The sequence below is a fragment of the Manis javanica genome, chromosome 4, assembly GCF_040802235.1.
Source record: "Manis javanica isolate MJ-LG chromosome 4, MJ_LKY, whole genome shotgun sequence".
NCBI classification, from domain to species: Eukaryota; Metazoa; Chordata; class Mammalia; order Pholidota; family Manidae; genus Manis; species Manis javanica.
The window spans coordinates 98,752,042-98,770,094 of NC_133159.1; the positions used below are offsets into that span (position 1 = coordinate 98,752,042).

Sequence of the window (18,053 nt, forward strand, 5' to 3'; positions counted from 1 at the left end):
GCTATTGTCCTTCTTTGAGTAATTGCCTTGGATAAAGAGATCCTCCTTGCCTAAGGTTGTATAGCCTTCCTTGGTGAAGCGTCAGTACTCACTGGTGAAACTTTGAAAGTTCCTGTCAGTTTTGGAGCTCTATGTGGAATAGGTTAAGGCTTTTGTTGGGACTGGGCATAACAACCTAACTTCTCTTGCCCAGTTTTGCTTTTGTTCTTTCCCATCCATATTGATCCCTAAACTTCCTACATTCAAAACTCCACACACACAGTCTGCTTTTGGAAGAAGCTAATTTGTGACAATGGTGATAAATCTGAGAAGTCAGCCTGCAAAAGGTAAGCAATGAATTCTGAGAAAATGGAAGAAACCTAGAATGGCAACTTGCTCAAGTAATTTCGTGTCACAGATAGGAGGATGACTGGAACCCAGATAGTATTAAGGGCTCACCAACTAATCCCATTTTTAGTATGGGAGATATGTGACTGAAAGATAAATGCCAGTTACACAAATAGAATTCTATATTGCTGAAATTAACCTTTAACAAAGAGTGAACAGTAGTTAGAAAGTATTACTGTTAATGTTAATTTACTTCCTGTTAATGTATCAGGGCATTGTTTTTAAAAATTGGAATACAGTTGTTATACAATGTTTCAGAAGTACAACATAGTGATTTGAAAATTATGTACACTATTAAATGCTCACCATTATCAGTGTAGTTAACCCCTGCTACCATACCAAGATACTACAATACTATTGGTTATATTCTCTATGCTGTGTTTACATTACTATGACTAATTTATTTGATAGGATATTAAGTTCTTTAATCAGTATTAGCTTATTAGGGAAGTAGTGAAATGAAAACATTAATAAAAATAAATAAACCTTTAAGTTGTCTACCTTATGTCAAGTCTCCTTGTCAAGTATGAGCCAGTACATTTTTACTGCCTATACCTCATAAACTGGATTTTCTAAATTGCTCCTCCCACAGCTTCCTTCTAGCCCTAGCTGAACTAGAATGCCTACCCTGTAAGCCAGACTTAACCCGTTTCTCGCATAAGTGATTTAACTTATCAGGTTAAATCAAGTAAGAATCAACAGACTTCTGAAAAGTTGTCTGGAGATCCAAATAAAAATTTTTTTTAAAGTTAAGTATGTATGAGGAATGAAATTTTTAGAGAATAAACGATTTAAGTATATGGCAATAAATAATGATTTTGACGGAGGCATAAACGTGAGGTGGAGGGAGACGTTATGTTTAATTTAGAGATAAAGTTTCAAGGAAGAGGAAAAAAACGAGAAACCCTCAGAAAGTAGCAATAATATTGGGCAGGCTACAGAAGGCGTCTAAAATTTTCTCACACCACTAGTGCAAGACGACTCCAAAAGGGCCCTCCAACGTCTTTTAAAAGAACCGGCTGGAGATGCAAACTAACACTACCGGTAAACACAAAGTCAGAAAATTTACGAATGACCCCGGAAACATTTTATTTTGCGTAGGTATCTGGAAAACTTTCTTTTGCGATTCGTTACTTGATCCGGAAGAAGAGAGAGCAAACATCATTTGCGATTGGATCATATCATAAAGGCGGCACTTCAGCGACCCAGTCATTTTGGCAACCGGATGTGACGATCCCGGAAGCGGCTGGCTAAACTTTCCTCTCGCTTGCGGCTTCGGTGGGCGGGGTCGCCGAGCCCCTGTGGCACGATCTTCACCACTGCCCCGGCGCTTCTGGGGCGGTGTCATTAGGGCCACGCCTCTCGCGCTGACTCTAGGAGGCTCTGGAGCGGTGTCACAGGCTCGGTGGGGCGGGGAATTCGGGCGGATTCGCTGAACCTAGGACCTGGTCGGCGTCGTCAGCCGCTTCAATTCTTCCGGTTTTCGGTGGCGGCGGCACCTCCCTCGGAAGCCTGGGAATACGCCCTGTTTAGAGACCGCCGTCGCCCTCTTTTCATCATCGAGTCTGAGTTGCGGGGCAACTCCAGCCCAATCTACAATCGCTCTGGTTCTCAGGCCTTGGAGACCTCGGCCCCACACTGCTCACTTTCCTGGATGTGTGCCCCTCCCACCCCCCCTAAAATGTCCAATAACCTGCAGAGGGTCTTCCTGAAACCCGCAGACGGAAAGTCAGGCAACGCCTCGCGTTGGTAAGTACCGGTTTCGAATCTCCCTCGACACACCTGCCCCTCCACATCTCTTAACAGGATTTCCAGTTGGCCGTCGTTCCCTGATGTTCTGCAATGAGGTTGACCCCGCAGGGTGAGCCACTTTAGGGACATGCTCGTCACTTTGGCACTTACAGCCCTTAGAGCACATCCCTCTTGGAAACGTAAAACCTCTTCAGAGCCCGACGCGATCAGCCGCTGCCCGGGCTCCCGCAGGACTCCAGCGTCTCAAATATCATAGGCGGACAGAGTAGATCTCCACGGGAGAGGAAAATCAACATGGCCGACGCTCTTAATGTGACCAAAACCTCGAAGATTCTCGCGCACTCGCAGAAAAACACGCAGCAGTCAGCGCGGATTAGAAGTGCAGCGCAGGTGGCGCTGGACTTTCAGTGAAAAGAGCTGTCGTTTAAAAGTGACAGGGAAAGGATGTATGTTTGTGTAATTGATGGGTATATGAATTTAGAAATTGAAAAATTGTTCTAGAATAAGGGGATCAAATTTTTTTAAATTCCAAATAATAGGTTTAATAAAGAGAAACAAAAGTTAAATAAATTTCTATGTAAAACAAGTCCTTTGGAACAGTATTTGAAGGTGTAATAAGAATACCATCGCCACCATGTTTCTGTAGAGATACTGTATTTGACATGGCGAGATTTCAATATTGCTTAAATAACTTTAGAAAGAAGTTTATCATTCTGCTTTTTAAAAAAAATACCTTAAAATAGAATGAAATGGGAACAAAATTGTTAGTTAAGGCAGAATATCTTAATTGTACGCTCCATGGTTGATAGATGTGTAACTTGATAAAAATAGCTAATGGGTCTCTGCAAAAGGAAAATGTGAAGAAGAAAGCATGGAAATTAAAATGTAAAATTCATGGAAGAGGATTTATTTTAGTAGAAAATCAGGCTCCCAAGCTCTAATTTTAGCTTTGCCAGTTACAGCATGTGAGGCCAACTGCCTCGTTTTCCAGTTTGTAAGAGCACCTCCAGATATTTTAAGGATTAAAATAATGAACGTACATAAAATACTTAGTGTAGGAAAAATAGCAAAGCACTATTAAATTGTTCGCTATTGTTATTGTTAACAAGAATGGAACATCTGTATACATTTTAGTCCAGGAAGTACGTTTTCTTTAATTACAAGTAGATACAAAATCTGGTAGATACAAAATCTGATTGTAATAAAGACTTTTGAGAAGCATGTACAATATTCAAAAAGAAATGGTCACTAATCGTGGTGAGCTAAAACAGAACTGGAGAACTGCCAAGAAAACCATTGTATTTCAACTCACAAAGAGCCGGATTTTGTGTATGTATGTGGTTTGTTGGTTTATTTTTGGTGGAAGTTGGAGGAAGAGGCAGGCATAGTGCCCCATATGCGTAAAAGTAGAATTTTAATAATTGTTCATTTCCCATACCTTGTTTTAGTACCTGGATATTTGATGACACTGATTTACTCTGAATTAAGACAGTTTGTTTTAGGATTACATTCTTTTTCAATATCAGAAATTGGATAGAGTAAGAACTTTACATTTTTATTTACTGTGTATTTTAACTCTTTTATCCAGTTTCTAACTAAGCCTTTTGGCTTTTTTACATTACAAATTTAATTTTGGGGTTATATTCATAAGTCGTTTGGAGTTCCTTAACTCATTGGTTTATGCATTGTTTTCATCTTCAAATGCACATATTCTTCAAATCACTGAGGTTTTACATCGCATTATTTGGGACACTTATCCGACACCTTTCTGAAGCCATTTGGCACTTATTTTGGTTATTGGTTGCATATTTGATTGTGTTCTGTTTTGTAAGTAACAATCTGCATGATATCCAAATAGAATTTTGTAAATCATTTGATTATGTAGCTCCTCAGTTTGCTGGAAACTAGTTTTCTTACTATTCTGGTAATAGTTTGATCGAACTAAATCACTCAGAAGCTTAAAATGACTATATGATTTTCTTTTCTATAGATAACTTGAATTTTTCTTGAGTTACTGCTACTTTCCTTTTGTAAAATTTTTAGTAATGTGATACAGAATGTTTATTGTTTTAAAGTATCTCTAACTCATCAGGGCATAAAATGTGGAACCCAAATTTAATCTTACAGTACAAAGGGAAAATCTTGAAGATGTTTGTGATAGCAGGCATTGTTTATTTAGATTTAGGCTTTATTAGTAGAGAGCAAAGCGGAGTCAGAATGGATTAGTAGGAAGAAGGTACACTTTTGAGTTAGAGATCTGGGTTTATGTCCTGGTTTACCACTTACTAGTATAGTTCAAACATTTGGTTAAAAAACATTCACTGAGGGCCTACTATGTGATAGACTGTGCTAAATGGAGAGGCTGACTAATGAACAGGATAAGGACTGTGCCCATGAAAAATCTTACAGTCTATGGGAGGTGATGATGTAATACATTTTTTAATGACGTTATGCACAGGATGCTGTGAAGGCATAGAAAAAGGGAATTGTAGGGAAGATTCCTCAAGCAGCTGACTTGGAGAATGTAAGTACTGGTTATCCAACTAAAGGTGAATGCAGATTATAAACAGGCAGTGAGTATTGGTAAATAAAGCACTAGTAATGGCTTATTACTAGCAGTTGGTATTTATTGTTCCATTCTATTCTACAATCAGGATAAAGAGGTAACTTTTAAGGGTTTGGTTTGCCCTGCTAAACAGATTTAGACTTCATTTGTTGGAGTTTGTTCAGAGGATTTTACGAAAAGGATTGTCGTGTTCATGCGTGCATTTTAGATAACTGATGGCAGTGTGGATTTGGGGGTGAGGTATCAGGCATATTTAAGATTCTGTTTTAAGTTGTCCTTTCATAAATTCTGAGGGCCTGAACAAGCTGATGTAGACTACTGAATTCAAAGAAATACAGAAGGGAAAATGGGCAGATGTCAGTGAGTTAAAATGAAGAACAGGGGATCAATTATGATGCCAGCTTTCAGGATAGATGGTTGTAAATTAATTGAGATTAAGAACACACCAAGAAAGTAATCAGATATTTGAATCTGAAAACTCAGGCAGGGTCAGAGCTGAAAACAAACTTGTGAGTTATCAGCTTAGGAATATTATAATAACAGCTTGTGATAATACATCCTGCAGTAATAGGAATTAGGATGTCATGTGATTGGCAATTGGCATATATCTGCCCCTTAACCCTTTCTTCTTAAATGGGGAACTAAAATGACTGTCCTCAGAAACGAGCTTGGTTTGGTTAGAATGATAGTTTGTCAGTTCAGCGAGCACTTAGCTTTGTACAGTGTTATTATCTTTACATTCGCAACTTGTATGCATGTGTGAGACACACATACTGTACAGGCTAACGGCTATATATTTCTCAACCTCTCATTTTATACAATTGAATATTTTGAACCCTGTTATGCTAAATAGAAGAAATGGATGCAATTGCCCATGAGAGCACTTCATTCTGAATAAATTATTTAATATTACTAACCTTCCATTTTCTCAGCTATAAAATAGGAATGACAGTACTCACATTGGTTGGGCTGTTTATAACAACATATGTATATATAATATTATAGGGCATATATTGTATATACTATTACATCATGTACTTATGTATACTGTGTATGTACATAATGTTAAATCATAGTAAGATAAAGGTCTAGCAGTTGAAAAAATATATATAAAATGTTCATTAGCCTACAAAATTTTTATCATTTAATTTCTAATATACAAATGCTTCATATCAATATTAGAAATTTTAAAATGTCAGAAGTTATATAAGTATGTTTAACATACCTTTTATTAAAATTCTCATACATTTTTATTGAAGTTCTCACATTTTCAAGACTATCTGATTCATTTACTTATTCTTGGATACCAGTTGTATATTTTAATGGAATTTGGTAACTAGCATATATTGGAAGTTTATCAGAATCCCAGCCAGCTATTTCATGTACTTCTTGTTCCCATTTTAAAAATGAAGAAACAGAGATTCAAAGATACTAGGTAAATTTACCAAAGTCAAATCAGCTAATAATTGGAAGAGCTAGGATTAGAAGCCCATAATCTTCCTAATGTATTTCTCTTTTCTCTTAGAAAGTCTTAAGCTGTTATTATTTTTCCAGTGTAACTTCTCAGTTGAAACACTAGCTGTTTTAAGATAATTGGCATGTTATGATTATTCCTCTGTGGACAAACCAGAGTAGTTAATCTTCTAAATGGAAGGTCTCTTCTAGATTTAAAAAAAAAAAGTATGTTGATTAAAGGTGTGAATTTCACCCTGATTTGTCACTTCTTTACTTAGCATTTTGCATTTCAGTTTAATTTTTAGAACTCATTCCGTTTGTTTCTAGGAAACTGGATTTTTTAAAAAGTAGACCTTGTAGTATTTTGTTCTAGCTGATATTGTTGTTTACAGTGTGCCAGTTGCTCTATCAGGTGTAGAGGATACAGATATGAATAGGATAACCTATCCTTAAGGAATTTATGGTCTCTGGTAGAATATGTGAATCTCTGCTGATAGGCTGACATAGAAGAAACTATTTTCTTTTCCTTTTTGGAGGGATAGTGGAGGAGAAGAGAGGAAAAATCAATAATTAGATTTGAAAATAATTTGTGCAATATTCATAAATGGTTTTTGCAAAGGAGAATTATAGAGGTCATATAATGAAGTATGTGAATGAATATCAGAAGCATGAGTGATTTGTTTAAATACCATGACAATTTGAATGTGCTTGCCTGCACACACGTAATTATAAAAGCATGGGTTCTGCTCTGTTGAAGCTACTAATCTGTAAGCCAGGTGTTATTGAGAAATGAAATGCATAAATAAACCATAAAAGGTATTGAGACAGTTCACTTGAAATGGTGGTTCAGAAGAGCTGCATTATTTTTTATATAAATTTTTTGAGACATTAATGTGTTTTGTACTGCAAGAGCAACTACAAAGTAACTGATAGTTTTTGATTGTAAGGAGTTTCAATCTAAGGAAAACAGTGCTTTATTCATTTTCAAAATTAGCTAATAGATCAAAGGCACTATAGAAGGCATTATATAACCCCTCATATTACTGACATCAATAGTAGTGCTTTGGGGATTCCAAGTTGGAAGAAATTAATGTGAATTTGAATGACTAGTAGATATTTTACAGAGAAGATGGAGTTGATCCTAAATTTATAACTATATTTCAAATTGTTGGAGAAAAAACTTGAAGAATTATTTAGAGTAAATCATGTACATGGGATCATCCAGAATAGCAAAGAGACTTATGGTAAAACAAGAGATTTTATGTTGAGAAGTTATAGATGGTACTGTTGTAGAGATTGATTGAGGCTAGATTTTGGATGATTTTCATGCCAAACTTAATTGACAGTGCTGAATTGCTGAAACTTTGAGCAAGGAGATAACAGGATCAAAACAATGATTTGATTTGCCTGAGATACATAATAATAGTCACTGTAGTTAGAAAAACTAGATTAAAAATCAGCAGAAGATGGGGATTTGGTAATGAAGATGACACAAGGTAATGTGTGTCTGATCTAGGTAGTGAAAGTAACAGTGGTGAAGAAAGAGATGATGATAAGGAGCTGTAAAAAAAGAAAAAACTTTATTAACTTGGTGATTCATCCAGTGTACATTTATTGGATGTTTACCCATTATAAACATATGTACAAATGTGGGTGAATGAGAAGGGTGATAAAGATAAGGCAGAAGTGACTATATGATTTAAAACCTGGGTGACTTGGAAAATAGTAGTATTCACACATGATTGGATGATGGTAAGAGAGTACTAGTTTTCAGTAAGGAATAATAACTTGAAAGTGATGGTATTAAAAGTGAAAATGTTTGGTAAGACATCACAAATATGGAACTGAGGTCAATATATTGGGCAATAGGAATAAAAGGAAGTAATTATGAGAATCTATTACAAAGAAGATAGTGAAACAATGAAAATTGGTGTAGTCTTTAAGGAAGAATGTGTTGAAAGAACTCTACTTTGGGGATATATAGTTGGATGCTTAAAATGCTGAAAATAAGCATTAGGAAAGGCAAAAGAAACAAATTGTGATTTGGAAATAATGATAGGATGAGATTCAAGATGAAGAGATAGTTGGTAGTGTCAATTTCAGCAGTGAGCACCTAGGGAATGAGGATAAAGACAAATTTAACTGTGAGGACATAATTGGTAATCTTTGAGAATGAGGTGTAGTAAAATAATGGGAAAGAAAATAGACTGTAAAAGAGAGTGGAGGCAAACTTTTTCTGTAAAGGGCCTGATAATAAATATTTTAGACTTTTTGGACAAAATGATCTCTGTGAAAACTAATCAACTCCATTGTTGTTACATGAAAGTAGCCATATACAATATGTAAAAGTGAGTACAACTGTATACTTATAAAACTTTATGGATACTCAAATTTGAATCTCACCACATTTCACAAAATAGCATTACTGTAAGTTTTAAAAATTCGTTTAAAATATTAAAAGCATTCTTAGCTTGTGGACTGACTGCACAATAACAGGGAAAGAGCCAGATTTGCCCTGCAGGCTGTAGTTTACTGACCCTTACCCCATAACTGAGCCTGGTGCCTGAACCATAACAGACACACAGTAAATTTTTGTTGAATAAATTCTGACCTAGTTTATATGTGCTTTTTGGCAGGTGAGGAGGTGATGAAGGTAGGTTTTCCTCTTCAAGCCCTGAAAGCAAGAGTTTATACTTTTCTTTATATTCATGATTCTCTTTAGAGATTAACTTTTAATTTAGTAAAAGTGAATATAACATTTCGAAGCACTATCAAGTAGCCAGAAAACTTTTAAATATTTGTAAGGACATAGTCATATTCTTTGAGGTTGCAGAAAGGTAAAGCTGAGTTCCAGTTCTGCCTAGAATGCATAGAAGTTTTGGCTTTGACTTTTATTAATACCTCACATTTTAAAAACATACAGGCAGTAAAACATACCTTTACACTGCTGCGAATTCTAATTATTATTTACTCTTAAATTCTTTTTGTCATTTGATCTTAGTCATTAAGCCATACTGGGACTGTAGGACATGGTCTGTGTACTTACGTTGCTGGAATTTAGCATGAGAGACAGTCTTTAGAATTGAACAACAGATTAATAAACAATTTATGAAATGTACCATGAAAGAAATTAACAGGGATGATAATATATACTAATTATAAAGGAGGGGTAAGGGTAGTCAAGGTGATCAGAGAATGTATCTCATAGTAAGTATCACTTATGCTCAGACTTGAGTTTTGTGGAGTACCTAGGTAGACAGCATGTGTCCCTTTTCCAGGAACACCTTGAGTCCCTTTTCCAGGAACTGAAAAGTGGTTTTAAGTTTAAATAATTTGAGGTGTTTGCGTTCAAGAAAGCTACAGATAATTGATTCTATAAAGAGATTTGTATATATTGGATTTTTAAAAAATCAGACAATCTGTGCTTAAGAAGTAGCTCCTAAGTATCAGGATCAAAATTGGCCAGGTTAAAAAAAAAGATGGTTGACTTCCATTGTGTTCTGTGTTCATTGAAGACCATTCAGCTGAAGTGGCGATTATATATATGGATTAACAGGCATTTGAACTAGTATGAATAATTGCCATACCAAGGGTTATTTAGCACCAAGCTTCAAATGTGCTAAATCAAGAAATCAAGGAGGAAAATGGTTTCTACATGAGTAACTCAGTTTTTAGTCTTCAAAAATGTGACACACTAAGGTATCACCATAAGAGATACCTTAAGTAAAAGAAAAATGGCTGATGTAGGATGTGTGAGTCATTGTCAGTAGGAAAAACAGAACAGACTGAGTAGGGAGTAGAAGAGTGAGGGAAATAGAATAAACATAACTAGAGGTGAAATGAAAATTCTGATCAGTAAGAGTAAAGAAAGAAGATGAAAGAATTCGAGGAAAAGGAGAATGCTAATAGTTTTAAGAGGAACATATTCTGGTATGCATAATTTTACACAGGGTAAAACTTTAGAAAAGTGTACTTTTAATTTGAGGAATAAATGTTAATATACCCATTTGCCTAATCGTATGAGAATATCTAAATCAAAGTTGACCATATTGTTGATTATCTCTTGTTCTTATTCAAAATCTTTGTTTTGTAATACTTCACTTTGAACAAAGTGCAAATCATATATTTTTATTACATTTTACATTTTTAAATAATATTTGCAAAACTTGTTTTAAAATAAAATATATACCATGTAGTATGTTGTATTTAATTACTCAATGTTCTTTTAAGTGTTTCAGGCTGCATGTACCAAGTAGTTCAGACGATTGGCTCGGATGGAAAAAATCTTCTGCAATTACTTCCAATTCCTAATTCCTCTGGAAATCTTGTACCACTAGTTCAATCTTCAGTCATGTCTGATGCTTTGAAAGGGAAGACAGGAAGCCCAGTTCAAGTTACTTTTCAGACTCAGATTTCCAGCTCTTCCACAAGTGCATCAGTTCAATTGCCCATTTTTCAGCCAGCCAGTTCTTCAAACTATTTTCTTACAAGAACAGTAGATACTTCAGAAAAAGTTAGAGTTACTTCTGTGGGAACTGAAAATTTTACCTCACCAGTTTCTAAAGTTCAGAGTCATGGTGTGAAAATTGATGGACTCACCATGCAAACATTTGCTGTTTCTCCCTCCTCAACACAAAATGACTCACCTTTTATTTTAGTAAATACCCAGAGTCTTCCAGTGACTGTGAAGTCTCCAGTTTTGCCTTCTGGGCATCATTTACAGATTCCAGCCCATGCTGAAGTGAAATCTGTACCAGCGTCATCATTGCCTCCTTCAGTTCAGCAAAAGATACATGCAACTGCAACCACAAGTACCTCAGGAACAGTTGAGGCCTCCCAAACACCAACCATTATTTACGTATCTCCTGTAAATACAGTGAAAAATGTAGTTACCAAGAACTTTCAAAACATTTACCCAAAACCTGTTACAGAAATAGCAAAGCCAGTGATACTAAATACCACACAAATTCCAATGAATGTTGCTAAAGAGACACAATTAAAAGGTGGTAAGCATTCTCAAGCTGCTCCAGTGAAATGGATTTTTCAAGAAAATCTACAACCTTGTACTCCATCTCTTGTTCCTGTTAAGTCTTCAAATAATGTGGCTTCAAAGATTTTAAAAACTTTTGTAGATAGGCAGAGTTCGGGGGATAATACTGTAAACATGCCACCACTGAGTACCATCAGTCCTAGTGGGACACAGTCCAAAAGTATGCCTATTAAAGATAATGCTTTGGTTATGTTTAATGGGAAAGTCTATCTGTTGGCTAAAAAGGGGACAGATGTTTTGCCATCACAAACTGACCAACAGAATTCTTTTTCTCCTGATATTCCACCAAGAAAAGATACATCACAGATAGTGAGTTCAAGTCCAGTCACAGAACTATCCAGAAAGGTTGTAAATATTGTTTTGGCTAAAAGTAAATCTTCCCAGATGGACACAAAATCACTTTCAAATATCCAGCTTGCTTCCATGGCCAATCTAAGGGCAGAGAAGAATAAAAGAGTGAAGGAAAAATCTCTTTCTGCCCCAAACCCACATAATATGAACCAATCCATTAACTACTTAAAACAGAGTAAGAATTTATTCACAAAGCCAGACTTTCCAGATGGATTTAGTACAGGACAGAATGCCCCCAGAAAAGAAAATATCATCCAGAGCATAGAGAAAATAAGTTCCTCTGTTGATGCAACAACTGTTACTTCACAACAGTGCGTTTTCAGAGACCAAGAACCAAAGGTAATTTTCCCATGTCAGGGTGTTCTTTTTATCTATATAGAAAAATTTTCTTTCTTAATTTTCAGAGTTAGTTAATTATGATTCTTCTTTCTCCCCTCCTCTCCCATCCTTCACTCCATCACACACATACCATACACACATGAATGCTTAGTTAAGTCAAAGATTATATCTGAAAGAAATGTTTGAGGAGGAGTATAATTGAGAGAGTTTAAGCAGTATCTTACTCTTGAATCATTTGTGCCAAATCTTTAAAACAAACAAACAAACAAAAAGAAAAACAAGGTTTAGAAGAGTTGAAGAAGGATAATGTGAATTCCAAGCCTAGTAAGATTGTGTGTTTATGTGACACATACACATACATCTGTCTGTACACATAGACATACATATATACATGCATATATTAGTAACTTTTACTATATGAAAAGGTCAATGTTCTGCACAAAAAAGAGCTGGGGTTTTTTGTTTGTAATGGTAGGAAGGTATCTGGCAATATTTTTAGATAAATGGTGGAAAAGATAAGACAGGGCTAATCAGTACCTTTCAGTCATTTATAGAAATGGGATTTATCAACATCTTTGGGGATTTTTTTTTAGTTGATGTTTTCTTTTCCTTTTTATAGTCTTTATTTCTGACTCCTCATCCTATTACCCAACATATCCACAATTACCTTTCTGTTCTATTTAAGATAAGTGTGTCTGTGCTCTTAAATATTTTTACCCACCCTTTTCTTACTTAGAGGTCTACTTAATAATGTCAGTTCCTTCCCTTGAGTACAGAATTCATTGAACTTGAGAGATGTAAAGAGGTAAATTCTAATTAACTATACAATTGATTAGAGTATAAGACTTTTCCAGAAGACTATAATTTCCAAATAATGCCATATAGATTATTTTAACTTGTCATTAGTTTGTATTCTTATTTCACTTGTTTGAGAATTGACTAGTTGTTACATTTGCAGTGCAAAAAGTAAAATAAATGAGAAATTATTGGGGAACATTTTAAGTTTTGTACTCAGTTCAGTTTGTTAAAGAGTAGGTGGTAAGACAAGAGTAATGCAAATTAACCATTTATTTAAAGCATGATGTCTTAAGATGAGGTAATCAATTCATTGCTAATTTGGTGAAATAGCTTAAGTAATTGGCAGTATTGTTTGTGTGTTTTCTTTTTCTAATTCTAGATCCAGAATGAGATGGCATCAACATTAGGAAAAATTACTCCAGAAAGAAATGAAAGGAAAAATTATCAAGAAAGAAGCAATAAGTCATATTTGAAGAGTGATGCTGAATTTAAAAAGATATTTGGTCTCACTAAAGATTTGAGAGTGTGCCTTACTCGTATTCCTGTCCATTTGGGCTCTGGGAAAAGTTTTGAGTCCTTTAGCAGTTTGGTGAAGAGTGATACTTACAAAGAAACAAAGTTTACAGTGAAGGAGGGAGAGAGAAAACAGGTAATAGATTTTAAAGTGACCTTTGTAGATACTCTGGAGGTACATGGATATACTTACTTTGAAATGAAATGAAAAATATATTTCATTTTTTTAGTCTCATATATTAATTTTACATACATATGTTATACCAAAATAGTGTTAAAAAAAGTTAAATGTGCACAGGTAAAAAATGCATCCCCAGTTAATTAAAGATGATGTTTTGTGTTCAGTCACCTATTTTTTTTCAATCATAAAATGGCCATAGCTTTTTAACTAGTTATCCTACTTTGAAGGTCATAGTGAAAATAAATCCAGGTACAGGAAAAATATAATCATGCAGTGTTCATTGCAGTATTATTAATGAAAACATTAGGAAGTGTACATGGTCAATAATGATGAAAAGAAATAGCCCTATAACTTTGTCTATCATTCTGTATAAATGTATCATTGTTTAATACCCTGAGCTTCAGATCAGAGACCTGAGCTTCAGATCAGAGACCAAACAATGAAAATCTTCCATATATGCCTACTGTGTAAAGGGAAAACACATTTTAATCAATTCTATTTCTCAACCTCTTAGTTGCTGTTGTATGTTGGTGGTACCAATACTTAAGCAGAAATATGTTAACTAAGCACTTCATTCTCAGTGAATGTCATTAGGACATTGCTGTTTATTTTGATACTATACAATGCTAAAGATCAATTTCCTCAGTTGAGTTGAGTTGAGTTGAATTTAAGTGTTGAATATTTGTACCTGTGAACTTTTTTAAATTTGAGAGTATACTATATATATGGCAAATGATATTTTGTTTTTCTTTTGGAATCTTACTCAACATTGCAACAGGGTTTTGATAAGAAAAGAAAAGCAAAAACCGTTAAGAAGATGGATCACACAAAGAAGAGAAAAACTGAGAGTGCTTTTAACACAGCTCTAAATGGAGGAACTAATTCCACCAGTTCCCAACTCATTAGCAGCATTTTACCAGATTCCAATGTATCACACTATAACATTCTCACAAGCTGCGACAAAATGAGAGAAGAAGAGAGAAGTGAGGCAGAACACTGTACCTGTGAGAACCAGGAGGAAGGTACATTGAATTCAAACAGAGCTTTTGAACAAAGATATTGCTTTAATAAAAATTATACTGAGGATTTTTTCCCCATGACTCCACCAGAGTTAGAAGAAACCATTCGAGATGAAAAAATACGAAGACTTAAGCAGGTGCTGAGAGAGAAAGAAGCAGCTCTTGAAGAAATGCGGAAGAAGATGCACCAGAAATAATAAAATGTTGGTATACTTAAAGATGTCAATGAAAAAGCTGTTCTTTTTTTCCACATGCTATTGCATTGAGTTATATATACATTCTGAAAATATCTTTGAATATGGAACTTGTTTTTTCATCAGTTGATTATAACATTAAGGGAATATAGAGAAGGTTGATTCACATCTGACCCCATGAATAATCTGTGTGGGGTATCTGAATCTTTGGGTACCTTTTTTGGAAGGAAATTTTCTTTTTTTCTATTATTTGAATTAGAAGTACCTGAGTTTGAGTATTTGTGCAGAGTTTTTGTTATTTGTATCTTTAGCTGAATTGCTCAGGTGTTCCAATAGATAATTACTGTATAATGTTGAAGTTATACAATCTGAGGGAGGAAATGAGCTCTAAACTTAGATTTACCAGTGGGTTTGTATATGTATTCACTCTTTTTACCCATAAAATGCTGATACCTTCTACTCACATTGTATATTTTTTAATTTCGTGGATGAAAATGTAGCAGCATTATTTTAAAATTCAAACATTTCTCAAGAGTAAGGGACACTTGTTTTGTAATTTATACAAAGTAGTGTCATATAATCCAAGACAGGTTTTAGAGTTGAGATTATTTAGTGTTTGCTTAAGGTGATATGCTATTATTCCTAGGCAAATGCTGTTTTTTTAATATGTACATGTCATTTGATTGTGTGAAAAAGTAAATCAGAACAATGACCACATTTAGTACATCTTAAAATTGTAAAGTGTAGTTTTTCTTAATAGAAGCAAATATTTGGTTGTCTTTGGAGAACTCGGGAGTAGTGTGGGGATTAGGATTAAGGAGAAGAAGAGAAGTTTATTTTAAAAAATGATTAAGAAGTTCTTGGAAGTAAGGCTAGATCTGTACTTTGGCACCAAAATAGAAAATAGTAAATCAGAAAATGGAGTTGAACAAATGCAAACATCATCAAATAGTTTCTCCAGCTTTTTTTTTTTTTTTTCACTAACTGCTTATATTGAGAATTCACATACCAAAATTCACCCTTTTAAAGTGTACAGTTTGGTGATATTATCTCCACAGAGTTGTGCAACCATCAACATGATCTAATTGTAGAACATTTCTCGCACCCGCCCCCAAAAAACCTCATACCCATTAGTAGTCACCCTCCAGGCCCACCTCCCCCCAGCCCTAGCAACAACTAATATACTCTCTGTCTCTGGATTTGCATATTGTGGGCATTAATATGCATGGAATGAGTAATTCAGTATATTTTATGACTGGTTATTTTGAAGGTTCATCCATGCTGTACATGTATTAATACTTAATTCTTTTTTACATTGCTAAATGATATTTCATTGTATGGATATACCACACTTTGTTTATCCCTTCATCTGTAAATGACATTTGGGTGGTTTATACTTTTTGTTACTAGGAAGTTATGTTGTTATGAATGTTTGAGTACAAGTTTTTGTGTGGACTTGTGTTTTTGCTTTTCTCAGGTATATATCTAAGAGTAATTACTAGGTCATACTCTGACTTTGTTTAACATTTTGAGGAACTGCCAAGCTATTCTAGTCATGTTTTGCTCCTCCTACTACAGGATCTTGTCAAATGGATCCAAAATGAATCTTGTCAAAGACCCCCAGTGACTTCCATGTTGCTAGATTCAGTGGTCAGTTGTCAGTCTTATTTATCAGTAAGAACATAATTCCATGTATCATTGCCTCCTTTGAAAATATTTCAAACATTAAACAGTATATGTGCATTGTAGAAAAAAATACAGCAAGCTAAAATATTGAAAATTGAAACTTCATATTCCCATCAAGCTAAAATACTAAATGTTGGGGGTAGGGGATACATAATTAAAGCCTATCAGTAAATAGACTATATTTGAAGTCATAGGTTTGGATCATATCGCTTTGGGAGATAGTATAAACAGAAGAAGAAAATTGGGCTCATGTCTGAGTACATTTTAAGATTGGAAAAGATAATCAAACGAATTTTCAGGCTAGCAGGAAGAGAATATTGAATTGTTTTTAAATCCTTACCTGACACAATAAACAATGTATCAATGTTTGTTAAAGTTAATTCATTTAAAATCACCCTGATATATTACATCCTTTTCCATTTCATTTCATTTTCTTACTACTGTTTCAGCCTATCTCCTATTGATTTTCCTGCTGCTTATATTATTAAGGCTTTGCTGCTCATGAAATCAAGTACCCATATTTCTTCCATGGTAGTGAAATGTAGCTTGAATCTTTTACAGCAAGGTTCCCCAAATTTGTGCTGATGGTCTCAAATTCCTACCCTCATTCTGAAATTGACTCAACTTCATTTTTTTTCTTTACTACCCCACTAAAGCTTTTTTTCCCCAAGGTATCCAATAATCATATTCCTAAATCCAATGGTCAGTTTTTAGCCATCTTATTTGACCTTTCAGCAGCATTTGACACTTTTTGTCAGTCTGTCATTGAAATTTGTTCCTCACTTTGCTTCTAAGACACAATATTCTCCTTGTTTTCCAACTATCTTATTGGCTACTGCTTCTCAGTATCTGGCTGATTCCTCATCCATGATCTCTTACAGTTGAGCTACAGCTCAGTCCTTGTATGTCTTATTTCGTATCTGTACTCATGTGATGATCTCATCTAGATCTCATGGATCAAAATACCATCTATATCCAGCATCTCCCGTCTGAAATTCAACACTGTATATCCAGCCACATTCCTGCTATTTCCACTTTGAAGTCTTAATGGACACCTCAAAGTTGACACATGCCAAACCCAACTTCTGATTATTATCCACACCAAAATTTGTTTCAGTTAAGATCTCTGTTTTAAATAATGACAAGTCCAGGCTTCTGCCTTTTCAAGTGGACACAGTTGGAATCCACCATGATTTCTCTTTTTCCTCATACCCTACAATGACTGCTAGGAAATTTTTTGCATTTACATGAAAATTATACCTGGAATCTGGCCATTGCTCACCACCTGTACTGTGACTACCATGCATTATCTCTGATCTGGATTACTAAGATAACCAACTAACGTAAAGGAATTACCTTCTACCAATTTCCTCCTATAACTTGTACTTAGAACAAAAGCCAAGTGATTTTGTTAAGGAGGGAAGGACGAAAAACCCAAAATGGAAAAAACACAAGCAGAGAATTCACCATAAAAGACTGAGAAATGACCTTCAAACATACAAAAATGCTTGAATCCACTCAAAATTGGCTAAGTGAAAATTAAAATCGTTCAGGTACCATTTCTCATTGGTCAGACCAGAAAAGATTTAAGAATATGGCAACACGTTCTGTAGGCAAGGCTTTAAGGAAATAGGCATGTTCATACATTGCTGATGGGAATGCAAAGAGGTACAATTCTGGAAGCAAATTCAGCAATGTCTAATAATTACATATATATGTACCTTCCAACCAATGGAACTAGCAATTCTATTGCTAAGAATCA

At 34.9% G+C, this 18,053-nt stretch overlaps 1 protein-coding gene and 1 pseudogene across 3 annotated transcripts; both read left to right on the forward strand.

Moving 5' to 3' along the window:
• The window catches only part of LOC108391490 (aryl-hydrocarbon-interacting protein-like 1 pseudogene), a 39,128-nt pseudogene extending 37,487 nt beyond the window's left edge, over window positions 1-1,641 (forward strand).
• On the forward strand, window positions 1,424-16,659 carry LRIF1 (ligand dependent nuclear receptor interacting factor 1). 3 transcript variants are annotated; one of them, XM_017643430.3, is made up of 5 exons: window positions 1,425-2,136; window positions 10,391-11,900; window positions 13,078-13,347; window positions 14,171-14,414; window positions 14,502-16,659. In XM_017643430.3, exons 1-5 carry the CDS (start codon window positions 2,042-2,044, stop codon window positions 14,606-14,608), a joined length of 2,226 nt encoding a protein of 741 aa, XP_017498919.2. In that variant the 5' UTR covers window positions 1,425-2,041; the 3' UTR covers window positions 14,609-16,659. The 3 variants fall into 3 exon arrangements, with proteins under 3 accessions (XP_017498918.2, XP_017498919.2, XP_017498920.1); XM_017643429.3 differs by having other exon boundaries at window positions 1,424-2,136; window positions 14,171-16,659; XM_017643431.3 differs by lacking the exon at window positions 10,391-11,900 and having other exon boundaries at window positions 1,505-2,136; window positions 14,171-16,659.
• The last annotated feature ends 1,394 nt before the right edge of the window (window positions 16,660-18,053 follow it).

Bases quoted from the DNA above. Each gene is read 5' to 3' on its own strand.
- LRIF1 (XM_017643429.3), top strand. From the start codon at position 2,042: ATGTGTGCCCCTCCCACCCCCCCTAAAATGTCCAATAACCTGCAGAGG. The intron at 2,137-10,390 runs GTAAGTACCGGT...TGTTCTTTTAAG, and splicing joins TCAGGCAACGCCTCGCGTTG to TGTTTCAGGCTGCATGTACC. The intron at 11,901-13,077 runs GTAATTTTCCCA...TTCTAATTCTAG, and splicing joins TCAGAGACCAAGAACCAAAG to ATCCAGAATGAGATGGCATC.